The 16,250-nt window shown below is 35.6% G+C and overlaps 1 protein-coding gene across 3 annotated transcripts in view; it reads left to right on the top strand.

The window, feature by feature from the left end:
- The window catches only part of COL4A5 (collagen type IV alpha 5 chain), a 250,361-nt gene that overhangs the window by 100,529 nt on the left and 133,582 nt on the right, over positions 1-16,250 (top strand). For all 3 annotated transcript variants that reach the window (XM_065915481.1, XM_065915480.1, XM_065915478.1), the window contains exon 2: positions 14,190-14,249. In XM_065915481.1, the coding sequence (XP_065771553.1) occupies positions 14,190-14,249 (60 nt within the window). The remainder of the gene's footprint in view (positions 1-14,189; positions 14,250-16,250) is intronic.

The following is a 16,250-nucleotide window of genomic DNA, read 5'->3' as shown; positions in this document are numbered from 1 at the left end:
AAATTATTTCAATACTTTGCTCTCACAGCCTCCTTAGTTATATTATTGTCAAATATGTTACCTTTCTATATGTTATAGGCCCCACCCATTATACCACATGTTTTATGTAATTGCTTTTTAAGTCAGTTAAGAGAAGAAAGATATAGAAATATGTGTTTTTACTGCCTTTTACAGTTATATGTGCTGTGCTGTGCTCAGTTGCTTAGTCATGCCCAGCACTTTGTGACCCCATGGACTGCAGACCATCAGACCCTTCTGTCCATGGAATTTTCCAGGCAAGAACACTTGAGTGGGTTGACATTCCTGTCTCCAGGTGATCTTCCCAACCCAGGGGGGATTGAACCCACATCCCCTGCATTTCAGGTGGATTCTTTACCACTGAACCATGTAGGGAGCCCTTACAATTATATAGTTGTGTATAACAACATTCCTTTTCTTTTTTCCTGTAGCTTCAAATTACTGTCTGGATTCACTTTTTTTCAGCATGAACAATTTCCTATTGTAGTTTTTGTAGAGCATGTCTGATTGCAATAAAATCTGTTTGCTTTTGTTTATCTGGGAATGTCTTTGTTTCACCTTTGTGTTCCAAAGATAGCTTTGCTGGATATAAGATTCTTGGTTAATAGTTTTTGTCTTTGAGTACTTTTATATGCCATCTACTGTCTTTGGGTATCTGTTATTTCGGAGACAATATTTGTTAATCTTTCTGGAATTCAATGCTAGAGAATGCCATTTTTCTCTTGCTGCTTTCAAGACTTTTCCATTGTCTTTGTTTTTGAATATTTTTACCATGATATTATGTATGTAGTTCATTTTTAGCCATTATATCTTCTATTTTTCTTTCTTGGCTATGTTGGGTGTTTGTTGCTGTGCACAGGCTTTTCTCTAGTCGTGGCAAGCAGGGGCTACTTTTTAAATTGCCATGTACAGACATCTCATTGTGGTGGCTTTTTTTGTGGCAAAACATGGGCTCTAGAGCATGAGGGCTTCAGTTGTTGTGGCACACGGGCTCTGTAGTTGTGGCTAGTGGTCTTAGTTGCCCTGTGGCATGTGGGATCTTCCTGGACTGGGAATTGAACCTGTGCCCCTTGCATTGACAGGTGGACTCTTAACCATTGGACCACTAGGGAAGTTCTCTTCTATTATTTTTTCTCCTACTTTTTCTGTCTGCTCTTTTTGTTACTCTCATTACATATAAGATGGTGCCCTCAATGATGCCCTATACTTCTCTGAGGTTCTGTTTATTTTTCTTCCTCGTTTTCCTTCCTGTTGTTCAGGTTGCATGATTGTTATCTATCTATTTTAAAGTTCATTGATTGTTTCTTCTACCAGTTCAAATATACTGTTGAGCCCTTCTAATGAATTTTTCTTTTTAGTTTTCTTTTATTTTTCAATTCCAGAATTCCCTTTGTTCTTTTAAGTATATTTCTTTATTGATATTATCTATTAGTTGAGATATTATCATTATAGTTTACTTCTTTAAACATTGTTTCCTTTAATTCTTTGAACATATTTGTATAATGGGTGCTTTGAAATTTTTGTGCACTAATTTCATCATCTCAACCCTGTGATAAGTAGTTCTATTGCTTGTTTTTTTCCCCTTTTGTATGGGATACTTTCTTGTTTCTTTATGTGCCTTACTGTCTTTTGTTGAAATGTGGACATTTTAGGTAATGTATTTTAGCCAGTCTGATTATTGATTCTCTTCCTTTCCAGGGCTTGTCCATTTTTTCAACGAGTTTGCTAGACTATTTGATTGAGGTCTCTTTTTCCCCACATGGTACAGCATCTGATGTCACTACCCAAAGGTTGTAGCCTTAGACATGTTCACAGTCACCTTGATATTACTGTGTATTTATCAGGGTTCTCTTTGATGTTTTTTTTCCCTGCTCTTTCTCTTAAGGTGATTTCTTTTGTTGGTATCTTAACCAGCTATAAACCTCCACTGATTACTTACTAGTAGCTGTATTGTTTTTGACAGTGTCTTTGGGCATGCATTGCTCCAGGTCCTGAGTTAATTTTCTCCAGTTAATTTTGGGCCTGTTTCAGAAGTTAATCTTTGAAGCCAAATCTCTGAGACTTGTTCTAGTCTCAGGGATTCTCTTCTCATTTTTCTCTTTCTCCAGTTATCTTTGGTAAATTGTAGCTGATTTGTGGTTTGACTTGTTCACATGAAGCTAACTGCTTCTTCTTAATTGCTTGCCACCAAAATTTCTGTTGTTTTTGAGAGTGCCCTTTGGTTTAAATTTCCCCACATTTGTTCCAGGTAATGTCACTTCCCTTAGGGAGACCTTCAGAGATCTTTGTTTTTATGGTCTCCCCACCTGTCAACTCTTTCTGATTGTGGCTCAGATCATGAACTCCTTATTGCCAAATCAGACTTAAATTGAAGAAAGTAGGGAAAACCACTAGACCATTCAGGTATGACCTAAATCAAATTCCTTATGACTATACAGTGGAAGTGAGAAATAGATTTAAGGGACTAGATCTGATAGACAGAGTGCCTGATGACCTATGCACAGAAGTTCATGACATTATATAGGAGACAGGGATCAAGACCATCCCCATGGAAAAGAAATGTGAAAAGGCAAAATGGTTGTCTGAGGAGGCCTTACAAATAGCTGTGAAAAGAAGAGAAGTTATAAGCAAAGGAGAAAAGGAAAGATATTCCTATTTGAATGCAGAATTCCAAAGAATAGCAAGGAGAGATAAGAAGGCCTTCCTTAGCAATCAGGGCAAACAAATAGAGAAAAACAATAGAATGGGAAAGACTAAAGATCTCTTCAAGAAAGTTAGAGATATCAAGGGAAAATTTCACACAAAGATGGGTTCGATAAAGAACAGAAATGGAATTGACCTAACAGAAGCAGGAGATATTAAGAAAAGGTGGCAAGAATACACAGAAGAACTGTACAGAAAAGATAATGACCCAGATAATCATGATGGTGTGATCACTCACTTAGAGCCAGACATCCTGGAATGTGAAGTCAAGTGGGCCTTAGAAAGCATTACTATGAACAAAGCTGGTGGAGGTGATGGAATTCCAGTTGAGCTGTTTCAAATCCTAAAAAGTGATGCTGTAAAAGTGCTGCACTCAATATGCCAGCACATTTGGAAAACTCAGCAGTGGCCACAGGACTGGAAAAGGTCCGTTTTCACTGCAATCCCTAAGAAAGGCAATGCCAAAGGATGCTCAAACTACTGCACAATTGCACTCATCTCACACGCTAGAAAAGTAATGCTCAGAATTCTCCAAGCCAGGCTTCAGCAATACATGAACTGTGAACTTCCAGATGTTCAAGCTGGTTTTAGAAAAGGCAGAGGAACCAGAGATCAAATTCCCAACATCTGCTGAATCATTGAAAAAGCAAGAGAGTTCCAGAAAAACATGTATTTCTGCTTTATTGACTATGCCAAAGCCTTTGACTGTGGATCACAATAAACTGGAAAATTCTGAAAGAGATGGGAATATCCGACCATCTGACCTGCTTCTTGAGAAACCTATATGCAGGTCAGGAAGTAACAGTTAGAACTGGACATGGAACAACAGACTGGTTCCAAATAGCAAAAGGAGTTCGTCAAGGCTGTATATTGTCACCCTGCTTATTTAACTTATATGCAGAGTACATCATGAGAAACGCTGGTGGAAGAAGCACAAGCTGGAATCAAGATTGCCGGGAGAAATATCAATAACCTCAGATATGCAGATGACACCACCCTTAAGACAGAAAGTGAAGAGGAACTCTTGATGAAAGTGAAAGAGGAGAGTGAAAAAGTTGGCTTAAAGCTCAACATTCAGAAAACTAAGATCATGGCATCGGGTCCCGTCACCTCATGGGAAATAGATGGGGAGACAGTGGAAACAGGGTCAGACTTTATTTTGGGGGGCTCAAAAATCACTGCAGATGGTGATTGCAACCATGAAATTAAAAGACGCTTACTCCTTGGAAGGAAAGTTATGACCAACCTAGATAGCATACTAAAAAGCAGAGACATTGCTTTGCCAATAAAGGTCCGTCTATGGTTTTTCCAGTAGTCATGTACGGATGACTGTGAGTTGGACTGTGAAGAAAGATGAGTGCCGAAGAATTGATGCTTTTGAACTGTGGTGCTGGAGAAGACTCTTGAGAGTCCCTTGGACTGCAAGGAGATCCAACCAGTCCATCCTAAAGGAGATCAGTCCTGAGTGTTCATTGAAAGGACTATGCTGAAGCTGAAACTCCAGTACTTTGGCCACCTGATGTGAAGAGCTGACTCATTTGAAAAGACCCTGATGCTGGGAAGGGTTGGGGTCAGGAGGAGAAGGGGATGACAGAAGATGAGATGGCTGGTTGGCATCACTGACTCGAAGGACATGAGTTTGAGTAAACTCCAGGAGTTGGTGATGCACAGGGAGGCCTGGTGTGCTGCGTCATGGGGTCGCAAAGAGTCAGACATGACTAAGCGACTGAACTGAACTGAACTACCTGTCAACTGACTCATCCACACAAAATCTCTGTGGCTGCTCCAGAACTGATGTCAGAAGCAGTGACCCTCTTTTTTTTAGTGACACCCTGCAATGTGAACAGGGCACTGAGAAGGAGAGTAACATCTGGTCTCCTCAACTTGATTACACTAGCATCAGTCTTTGTTCTGTGAGTAACTGAGTCCATTACTCTTAGCCTGCCATGCCAGAGGTTAGATCTTATATCTTATGAGTTGAGACTGTGTGGAAGACAAGAATCACAGAACTCTCAACTGTTCTTGCTTGGAGTAGAGCTTCTGTAGTTTGGAACTGGGCATTACTGTAATGCTCAACTGGGTGATTGGAGGGAGAAAGAGCTCTGCATTCAAGTTTGCTTCCCACCTTGTGTGGAGCTTTTGTCAAACTCAGCAGGGCAGGAGAAGAGGAAAGGAGTGGGTCATGGCTAAAATGCCATACATTCTTTCAATTCACACTGAAATTTAGTAAATTTTTTTGAATAAGTGTTTCTTCATTTGTTGTAGGTTTTTCAGACAATATCCAGAATTTTTTCCCCCTGAATTTCATCATTTGTTGTTGTTTCCTTAGGGCGATGATTCATTGAGTTCCTTTTTTTTTTTTTTTTTTTTAATATTATTTTATTAGTTGGAGGCCAATCACTTTACAACATTTCAGTGGGTTTTGTCATACATTGACATGAATCAGCCATATAGTTACATGTATTCCCCATCCCGATCCCCCCTCCCACCTCCCTCCCCACCCGACTCCTCAGGGTCCTCCCAGTGCACCAGGCCCGAGCACCTGACTCATGTATCCCACCTGGGCTGGTGGTCCGTTTCACCATAGATAATATACATGCTGTTCTTTCAAAACATCCCACCCTCACGTTCTCCCCCAGAGTTCAAAAGTCTGTTCTGTATTTCTGTGTCTCTTTTTCTGTTTTGCATATAGGGTTATTGCCACCATCTATCTAAATTCCGTATATATGTGTTAGTATACTGTAATGTTCTTTATCTTTCTGGCTTACTTCACTCTGTATAATGGGCTCCAGTTTCATCCATCTCATTAGAACTGATTCAAATGAATTCTTTTTAACGGCTGAGTAATATTCCATGGTGTATATGTACCACAGCTTCCTTATCCATTCATCTGCTGATGGGCATCTAGGTTGCTTCCATGTCCTGGCTATTATAAACAGTGCTGCGATGAACATTGGGGTGCACGTGTCTCTTTCAGATCTGGATTCCTCAGTGTGTATGCCCAGAAGTGGTATTGCTGGGTCATATGGCAGTTCTATTTCCAGTTTTTTAAGAAATCTCCACACTGTTTTCCATAGTGGCTGTACTAGTTTGCATTCCCACCAACAGTGTAAGAGGGTTCCCTTTTCTCCACACCCTCTCCAGCATTTATTGCTTGTAGACTTTTGGATAGCAGCCATCCTGACTGGCGTGTAATGGTACCTCATTGTGGTTTTGATTTGCATTTCTCTGATGATGAGTGATGTTGAGCATCTTTTCATGTGTTTGTTAGCCATCTGTATGTCTTCTTTGGAGAAATGTCTGTTTAGTTCTTTGGCCCATTTTTTGATTGGGTCGTTTATTTTTCTGGAATTGAGCTTCAGGAGTTGCTTGTATATTTTTGAGATTAATCCTTTGTCTGTTTCCTCATTTGTTATTATTTTCTCCCAATCTGAGGGCTGTCTTTTCACCTTACTTATAGTTTCCTTTGTTGTGCAAAAGCTTTTAATTTTCATTAAGTCCCATTTGTTTATTTTTGCTTTTATTTCCAATATTCTGGGAGGTGGGTCATAGAAGATCTTGCTGTGATTTATGTCGGAGAGTGTTTTGCCTATGTTCTCCTCTAGGAGTTTTATAGTTTCTGGTCTTACATTTAGATCTTTAATCCATTTTGAGTTTATTTTTGTGTATGGTGTTAGGAAGTGTTCTAGTTTCATTCTTTTACAAGTGGTTAACCAGTTTTCCCAGCACCACTTGTTAAAGAGATTGTCTTTTTTCCATTGTATATCCTTGCCTCCTTTGTCAAAGATAAGCTGTCCATAGGTTCGTGGATTTATCTCTGGGCTTTCTATTCTGTTCCATTGATCTATATTTCTGTCTTTGTGCCAGTACCATACTGTCTTGATGACTGTGGCTTTGTAGTAGAGTCTGAAGTCAGGCAGGTTGATTCCTCCAGTTCCATTCTTCTTTCTCAAGATTACTTTGGCTATTCGAGGTTTTTTGTATTTCCATACAAATTGTGAAATTATTTGTTCTAATTCTGTGAAAAATACCGTTGGTAGCTTGATAGGGATTGCATTGAATCTATAGATTGCTTTGGGTAGAATAGCCATTTTGACAATATTGATTCTTCCAATCCATGAACACGGTATGTTTCTCCAACTGCTGGTGTCCTCTTTGATTTCTTTCATCAGTGTTTTATAGTTTTCTATGTATAGGTCTTTTGTTTCTTTAGGTAGATATACTCCTAAGTATTTTATTCTTTTTGTTGCAATGGTGAATGGTATTGTTTCCTTAATTTCTCTTTCTGTTTTTTCATTGTTAGTGTATAGGAATGCAAGGGATTTCTGTGTGTTAATTTTATATCCTGCAACTTTACTATATTCATTAATTAGCTCTAGGAATGCAAGGATTCTTTAATATCCGCAAATCGATCAACGTAATACACCACATTAACAAATTGAAAGATAAAAAACATATGATTATCTCAATAGATGCAGAGAAAGCCTTTGACAAAATTCAACACTCATTTATGATTAAAACTCTCCAGAAAGCAGGAATAGAAGGAACATACCTCAACATAATAAAAGCTATATATGACAAACCCACAGCAAGCATCACCCTCAATGGTGAAAAATTGAAAGCATTTCCTCTGAAATCAGGAACAAGACAAGGATGCCCACTCTCACCACTACTATTCAACATAGTGTTGGAAGTTTTGGCCACAGCAATCAGAGCAGAAAAAGACATAAAAGGAATCCAGATAGGAAAAGAAGAAGTGAAACTCTCGCTGTTTGCAGATGACATGATCCTCTACATAGAAATCATTGAGTTCCTCAAGCTCTCATTTACAAAGTCATCTCTCTCATGGCATGGCACTGAGTTTTTGAATAGTCCATCTTAGTTTTTTTCTATAATGTACCATATTCCAGATATGTCTGATTATTTCATCACAGTGTGCCATTGTATTGTCTTTTCAAAGATAGCACTTTCTGTTTCTGTCTTTCTCTTTTGTCTTCTTTTGGATTTTAGTATTGTGCTTTCTCTAATAATTTGGAAAACTTGGCTTCTTTTAATATTTATCCTAGAAATTAGAATTCTATGCTTATCATACCAAAGTCTAAAGTAATCAATGTCCATATTTGTTTTTTACAGTTACAAGGACATTAGGATCTTTAACTTCACTCATCCTCTCCTGACTTATATTGTTTTATCACTGTTTTTCTGTTAGTACTGTATTTTTGAGTACTGCATCTATTTTTATAATTTTGTTTTATAATTAGTATTTTTTAAAATTCAACCACAAGTGTATTACTTCTTCTCTCATTTCCATTTTGTATGTTAAAGCTTCCATTTCATTTGTATTTCCTTTCTTACACATGAGAAGATATTCAGAAGGTTTAAATTTCCTTTTGTGAGGTCCTGCTAGGGGCATTCTTTCTCAGTTTCTGTTTGTCTAGAAATGCTTGTATTTTTATCTTGTTCTTGAAAGATATTTTCACTGGGTATAAACTATGGGTTGACAGTTTTCTTTCTGCATATTAAAGATGAAATTTCATGGTATTCTGTCTTCTGTTGAATGTCTGAGAACTTATCTGTAAATTAAATGTCACCTTTTTGAAGGCAGTTTATCTTGAAGCATCTTTATTGATGCTTTTAAGGGCTTTTTTGTTTTTTTGGCTTTATACTCTGAAGTAACCCTACTTTGCATCTAGTTTGGAGTTTGGTTTTTCTTCCATTGGATCTGCTTCTAGACTCACAGATGTCTTTAATTAGTTCTTAAAAACTATCTCTACTATTGGCTCTGCCTGTTTCCCTCTTTCACCTCTTCTTTCTATAACCCAAATTACCTGTTTGCTGTACTACCTCACTCTTTCTTCCATGTCTCTTAACTATTCTTTTACATTTCCCATATGTTTCATCTCCATGTTACATTATAGATCATTCCTTTTCACTTTAATTGTTTTAACTTTACTAAGTTTATCTTCAGCTGTTATCTAGTCTGCTGTGTAGCTCATTCATTGAGTTTTAAATATCATAGTTTTTACTTTTAGAATTTATATTTCAGTTTAGCCGTTACCTTTTTTACATGATTTCCTGGTCCTCTTATTGTCTTAAAGTTAAAAATCTTTCATCATTGTAAAAATAGTCACTATGTATTTTGTTTCTAATAATTCTAATATTTGAAATCTTTGCTGAGTAGTTTCTGCTATGACATGTTTCTCCTGATTTTTACTTATGGTATTTTGCCTCCTTGTATGCTTAGTGATTTTTGAATGTGAGCACTTATTTTCCTCTCAAAAAGGTTAATTCTCTGAAGTTTTATATGAACATATGCTCTTCTGTCGGCTTCCCAGGTGGCACAATGGTGAAGAATCTGCCTGCCAATGCAGGAGATGTGGCCTCTCTGAGTCAGGAAGATGCCTGAGGAGGAAATGCAACACACTCAAATGTTTTTGCCTGAAGAATCCCATGGACAGAGGAGCCTGGCAGGCTACAGTTCATGGTCCATAGGGTAGCAAAGAGTTGGACACTGCTAAGCATACACACATGCTCTTCTGCATAGGATTTATATGCATTTCTGTCCAGACTCTAGGAGGTTGAAGCAGTTTGAGTCCACTCTAAAAAAATTTACAGTTTGAAGTTAGTGGGCCACCCAGCTAAATGCTAATTTTAATTGCAAATCTGTACAATGACCAGCTTGTGGTTATGGTTTTTCAAGGATCTTTTCCCCTTGTTCTTCTTTGTTGAGATCCAAAGTATCTTTTTCTTAAAATTCTCTGGGGTTATTTTGTATATGGTTCTCCCTTACACTAAAAACAAGAATCTCAAATTCTCCAAGTCTGGTAAATGCCCTTGGGGCAAAACTAGTTTCTGTGGTCAGTTTATTGGAGTTTTTTCCCCTTAGATTTTGGCCTGATAAATCCTATTGTGCTTCTCTTTGAGGTTTTTAAGATATTTTTACATTCTTTTCAAGCATAAAAGTTTTTTTTAAAAACTGTCTTGATACCTAACTCCATTATTGGTATATTATTTCTCTGTGCCATTATTTCTCAGAACATCTGAAGCAAAATCACCTAGAAATGTCTATTAGAATTTTAGGTTCTGATAGCCAACCTCAAGCTTACTGAAACAAAATCTTTAGGATGGGGTCCTAGTATCTGAATTTTTGTGAGGTTTTAAAAATGATCCTAATGCATACAGAAGTTTGCTTTTATTTATACTTTTAAACTCATATCTTATTTTTTTTTTACTATAGGAACCTGAAATCTAAATTTATTGTTTTTTTATACTTGCCCAGCATCAAAGTTGACAGCCCATTATTTTTACATCTATTTCATAATAGTGTTAGTCACTCAGTCTTGTCCAACTCTTTATGATCCCACAGACCATAAAAATCACCAGGCTCCTCTCTATAGGATTCTCCAGGTAAGATTACTGGAGTGGGTTGCCATTCCCTTCTCCAGAGGATCTTCCCAACCCAGGGATTGAACCCAGGTCTCCTGCATTGCAGGCAGATTCTTTACCATTTGAGCTACAGGGAAGACCTGTCTATCTCATATTCCATCTTTTATCATATAGTAAATGTGTGTGTGTCTGTGTATCTGTTTCTGGTTTTTTTATTTTGGATAATTGAGCTGCCTATTCTTTGAGAAATACCATACTGTTTTAATTATTGTATCTTCATGATATGTTTTATTATGCGATAATAAAAATTCTTTTTTACTTTTTATTATTTTCTCCCACACTAAAAAGTGTACAACACTGCTATAGTTGCACTGGTTTTCTTGCTTCAACAGTCTTCAGTGACTTTGTAGAATAGTTTTTCCACAGTTTTTGAAAGTATTTTTTTTTAACTTAACTCCTATAGTACTTTTCCCCTAGGGACTTAAGAAGTCCTTTAGACTGAGGTACTTAATATTGTTTTTTGTTCACAAAAATTAGTACTATAATTTTATTGCTTAGCATGGCCATTTTTCTCTAGATATATTTTTACTACATTTTAAAAAATTGGAGTGGAGCTACTTAAATTTTCTGCAGAGCCATTAGGAACACTCCCAAGCTCAAAGGAAGTCTCTTAAGTTTGATAACAATTATTGATTATACAACTCATTTTCACTTGGTAAATCTTACTGAATCACAGACTATAAAAGCTGGAAAATACCCAAAGATATTATATTGTCTATCTCTATGATTTTACCAAAGAGAAACCTGAACTCTAGGGTATAGGAATGACTTATCTGTAGTCACGTAGTGAATCAGTTCCTGAGGTAAAATCAGGATATATTTGTTGCATCTTGGAGCTTTTTCTCTTCCTGTTGTCTGCTATATCATTATTGCGTTATATTAAGTATCCTTTTCATTTGCTTGGGCCTGATTTGTTTTGTTTTACTAGATTGGAAGTTCCTTAAAAGCAGCACCCATTTATTTTTTTGTACAACTCAGCCCTCATATTGTGCTTGGTTCTTATTAAGCATTTAATCAGTATTAGTAGATATTGATAAAAAAATAAATTGTTCCATTAAACAGATGTCAAATTGAAGCTATTTCCTTGTGAGCATCACGGTTATAACTGTAAGAAAAGTGGCATCTAGTGGTTGGTTTGTGTATTACAGTTTCCTTTTGTTTTCTTGAACTGAGTACTGGAGTCATTTTCATAACCTAGGTGGAATAAATAGAATATAAATTAAAATTTCAAATTGAATTCAAGCAGATTTTTCTGTAGCCACCAAATGTTTTAAGTAGTGAACTCTCTAAAGTATAACCACATGTTAAGTTATAAAGAAGTGCAAAATGATGAGATTATTAATTTTTAGAAAAACTTCGTATAAAATCACTTCCAAAATGGCATGCATGACTAAAGTTTTATTGTTTGTTTATCAATTATATTATAAGTTGAAGGATATTGTTGGATACTGAAAAGTCAGAAATGCAATTATAAAGACAAGTTGCATACTATCTTCTCCATATTGATTAAATCCTATTAGGTTGTTGCTTTGAATTATTTTCAAGAACTTAGTTTGTATTTTAAAAAGGTAGAACTCCTTTAATTAAAAAAATAATTTAACTGTGCTATAGTTGATTTGCAATATAAGTTTCAGGTGTACAACCTAGTGATTCACAATTTTAAAATTTATATTGCATTTATAGTTGTTAAAAAATATTGGTTATATTCGTTGTGTTGTTCAATATATACTAGTAGCTTATTTATTTGATACATAGTAGCTCGTACTTCTTAATCCCCATCTCTATGTCCCTTCTCCCCTCTTCTTTCCCTCCACTGGTAACTACTGATTTGTTTAATATATGTGAGTTTATTTCCTTTTTTGCTATATATACTAGTTCGTTTTACTTTTTTGATTCCACATATAAGTGAAAATATTCAGTATTATGGGCTTCCCTGGTGGCTCAGATGGTAAAGAATCTTCCTGCAATGCGAGAGACCCAAGTTTGATCCCTGAGTCAGGAAGATCCCCTAGAAAAGGAAATGACAACCCACTCCAGCTCTCTTGCCTGGGAAATTCCATGGATAGAGAAGCCTGGTGGGCTACAGTCCATGGGGTCACAGAGAGTAAGACACGAATGAGCAACTAACACACACACATGCAGTATTATAAATATATACATATATAATATATAACATACAGATAATACATAAAAAGATAGAACTGTTAATGAAAGTTGACAATAGAATGTTATACCACCTTTTACTTACAGAACCAAAAATCTATGCAAATATATTTAAGTTTAAAATGCAGACATACACTTCAAAGTCAAAGATTAATTCTTAGATTTACAATCATTTTTTATTATCACTATCCTTTACTCCTCCATTAATGCATGTAATTGAAAGCTGTTAATATGCACAGTCTAATTCAGAGAATATAACCACTCTCATGAATCCATAAACTCTAAAATTTTTAAGTTTTACTTTGGAATCTAGAATTCATGTTTGCACAAAACACTACTAAATATCTTAAATTAACATCTGTTCCTGACACATTGTAATGTAATATTTATGTATGGGATTATCCTACCCATTATAGAGCAGTGATATACTGTCTTTGTATCACTACCTGCATCTAACATAACCAACTGGCTGGCACATAACAGGTGATCAATATGTATTTGTTGAATTAGTTATATATGTTGGAATGAGCTGTGCCTTATTCAGTATCAACACCTAACGTGTTTTCTGACTTCTTATAATGCTCAATTTATGTTTGATGAATAAGTAAGTCTGAATAAGTCTATTTAACCTGTAATGTAGTTGATACATGACACTAAAACCAGAGTGTATAACTTAATCACCTATGAATAATTATGGACATAAAACAGTTTCATTAAAAATGTCAAATGCACATCTTTTATTGAAACAGCTTTTTGCAATGCGAGTGAGAGATTTCCCCCAATATCAAGTCATTATTATTTGCTGTTATAATTAGGAAGAGGAGTTTTAGCATGAGAGTGGCTTCTAGTTGTGACTGAGTGTGTTAGGAGTTTTAGAAGGACAAGGTTAGTACTTTGATAAGAATTGGGGAAGGTACTATGGTGATGACTGGAGTAAAGGAAAGCATGGAGTGTTGGGAAGGAGGCTACGGTACATTTTAAATCATAGCCTCCCAAGGCTGAACATTATAAACATTCATTTACATATTTATATCACATAAAAATGTCTTTTATTTGATGAGGAGCATAACCCCTTATTTTATATGAATGGTGAACTATCTACATAAGTTAAACTAATAACTATTTGTTTTTCTAAGCAGTTCAACTTCATGCAAGAGTAAAGGATAGTTCTAAATGGCAGACATCATCTGTTGTCTTCTTGTCCTATAGGTTCTTATTTTGGAGAAGGATATTTTTCTGACTCCAGGATTTCAGTTCCTAGTATGAGTGAATAAACTTGTTAGTAGTGGCTGTTTAAGACACCTAGGCTCTGGGAACAGCATCTGAAGTAAAGCTTGGAGGTATTAGAGATTAAGCTACTAGTGATGAAAGAGTAGAAGCAAAGGAAAGAAATGTGGTAAAAGGTAGTATATATTTCATGCTCCCTGATTGCTAATGAATACAGAAAATCAAGGGACTTTAAGTGGCAGTCATCTTTGGCTACTTGCCAAAGTCTTTGCTAACATAGATTGAGAGGTAATTTCTTACAAGCGATGTTAAGAGAAGAAAGGAGTTCCTTAGAGCTGAAAATTATATTAAAGGGAAGTTGTATGGATTTTTTTTTCATTTTTAAAAAGACTCTTTCACTTTATACTGTTGTATTTTCTCATTTTAAAGAGTTCAAACAGAAATGTATACAATAAAAGATGGATGATTCCTCAGAGATAAACATTGTTTATAGTTTAGTATTTATCCTTTTAGATATTTTTATGGTAGTTGCTTTAAAAGTTTGGATTGTTGAATTCATCTGAGCCATAAGTCAGAATCTGGTTTTTAGGTTCATATTTAATGATTTTGCTCCCACTTCTTCTTCCTTACAGGCTTGCTATGGGTGTTCTCCAGGATCAAAGTGTGACTGTAGTGGTATAAAAGGAGAAAAGGTAAGATATGAATTAACCCTTCAAAAATTTAGAAAACCAATAAAATACTGATTTTAATTTAAAAAATAGGACTGCCCAGCATATAATTAAAATGAATATAATAAAATAAATATATAAATAAATTAATTAAATATAACTAAGTAAAATGAATTTTACTATGCTGCTTATTTTAGATTACTACAAGGATTCGACTATATCTCAGAAGTCAGCAAACACTTTCTGTAAAAAGCCAAATAGCAAATGTTTTAGGCTTTTTGAGCTATATAAGGTCTCTTTCACATGTTTTTCTCCTTTTTAAAAAATAGTCCTTTAATAATGTTAAAAAGATTTTTAGCTTTTAGACTATACAAAATGGGCTTCTGACTGCATTTGGCCTGATAACTATAGTCATTCAACCTCTGATGAATCTTGTAATCACTGACTTAATAGGCAAAAGAAAGTAAAAAAACACTTAAGGAACAAAACATTTATCAGGCTACTAATCTATGCTAGACACCATACTAGGCAATTTCATGTATTTTTATCTACTCCATGTAAGTTAATGATTGCTGCATCTCTACTTTCATCTTACTTTTCTCATAACAGCATCCTTACTGTATAGATATGATGATTACAAAAGTATTAGTGATGATTAAATAGCATAAACCTAGCCACTAGGAATCAGTGACTGACCCTGAAATTAGATGTGTTTAAAAAGGGATAGTGAACTGAAGCTTATAAAGAATTGTACTGGAGGATGGCGATCATACTCTAGTCTTCATTCTTTGGGACTCAATATTTTTGAATGAATCACTGAATGTTACTAATTATATAAGAAAAAGTTCAGGACAGTATCTTGAGCATATTCCATTTAGGCATATAGAAGGTACGCTAGCATATTAAAGGTGTTTAAAAGTCCTGGAGTAAAGAAACCTATTTGTTTTGCAAAGTTATATTTCTAAGCTTTATTTAACCCACTTTCCTTCCAACAGAACACCTATTAATAATAATTGAAGAGTGTTATACAGAACCATTATTTGAGTAACATTAGTTTGAGGGGAGTAGTTTTATGGTAAAGGTAATTTCTGTAGTGGTAAAAAGACCAAGAGGGATTCATTTCTGACATTAGCGGAATGACTTTTATCAGATTAACTCTTCTTACGAAGTGAACATTCTGGACAAAATACAACAACTATTTAGTAGTATAGGAGAGTGACCAAAGTAGGAAAACAGAGCAAATTCTACCTCTTAAAGAAGGGAAGTATAGTGGGCATGTTTGCACTTATGTACCTTTTTATCCTGGGTGTACCTTTCAGTCTGCATGGCAACGGATGGTAAGATGGCAGACAGAAAACCACAGTCCTAGTGGCTTGAGAAGTCAAGGACAGAATTGAGGATGCCAGAATGGCTATAAAATGATGGGAGATATGCCGGAATGGAGAGAGTTACAGAATGGAGAGCCCAAATATCTGCTTGCAAATGTCACCCAAATACTTGATTGAACCTTGAACTTTATATGGATACAGGAGGATTCATTCAACCCAGCAGAAAGGAACCGCTTAAAGGCCGCAATAAGGCAACACAGATTTAACTGCTGTCCATTGAATGGAAAATGGAGTTTTAAGTGTTAGTTCAGCTGAGTTAGTTATTTCCTAAAACAAATGTTCAGTACTTTTCAGACTATATAAAAGAATCCAGGATGTGTGTACATATTAAGTACAATGTCCACTATGCAATTAAAACTTACTAGACACTAACACAACAAGATCTGTGAAGTAACAAGTAAAAGTGACCCATAGTGAAGAAAATGACCAATAAATTAAAACTAACTCTGAAATGACACAGATGTTAGAATTTTTAGACAACTAATTACAAAGTAAGTATTGCTGATGATTAAATAGCATAAACCTAGCCACTATGAATCAGCAACTGACAGTGAAATTAAATGATTAAAAAGGGAGACTGATTTAAAGCAGATAGGATTAATATATTTGTTGGCTTAAAGGGAACTCTGCTAATAAT

This window comes from Muntiacus reevesi, chromosome X (genome assembly GCF_963930625.1).
Source record: "Muntiacus reevesi chromosome X, mMunRee1.1, whole genome shotgun sequence".
Lineage (NCBI taxonomy): Eukaryota > Metazoa > Chordata > Mammalia > Artiodactyla > Cervidae > Muntiacus > Muntiacus reevesi.
This window is presented reverse-complemented; position numbering and strand designations above follow the sequence as displayed.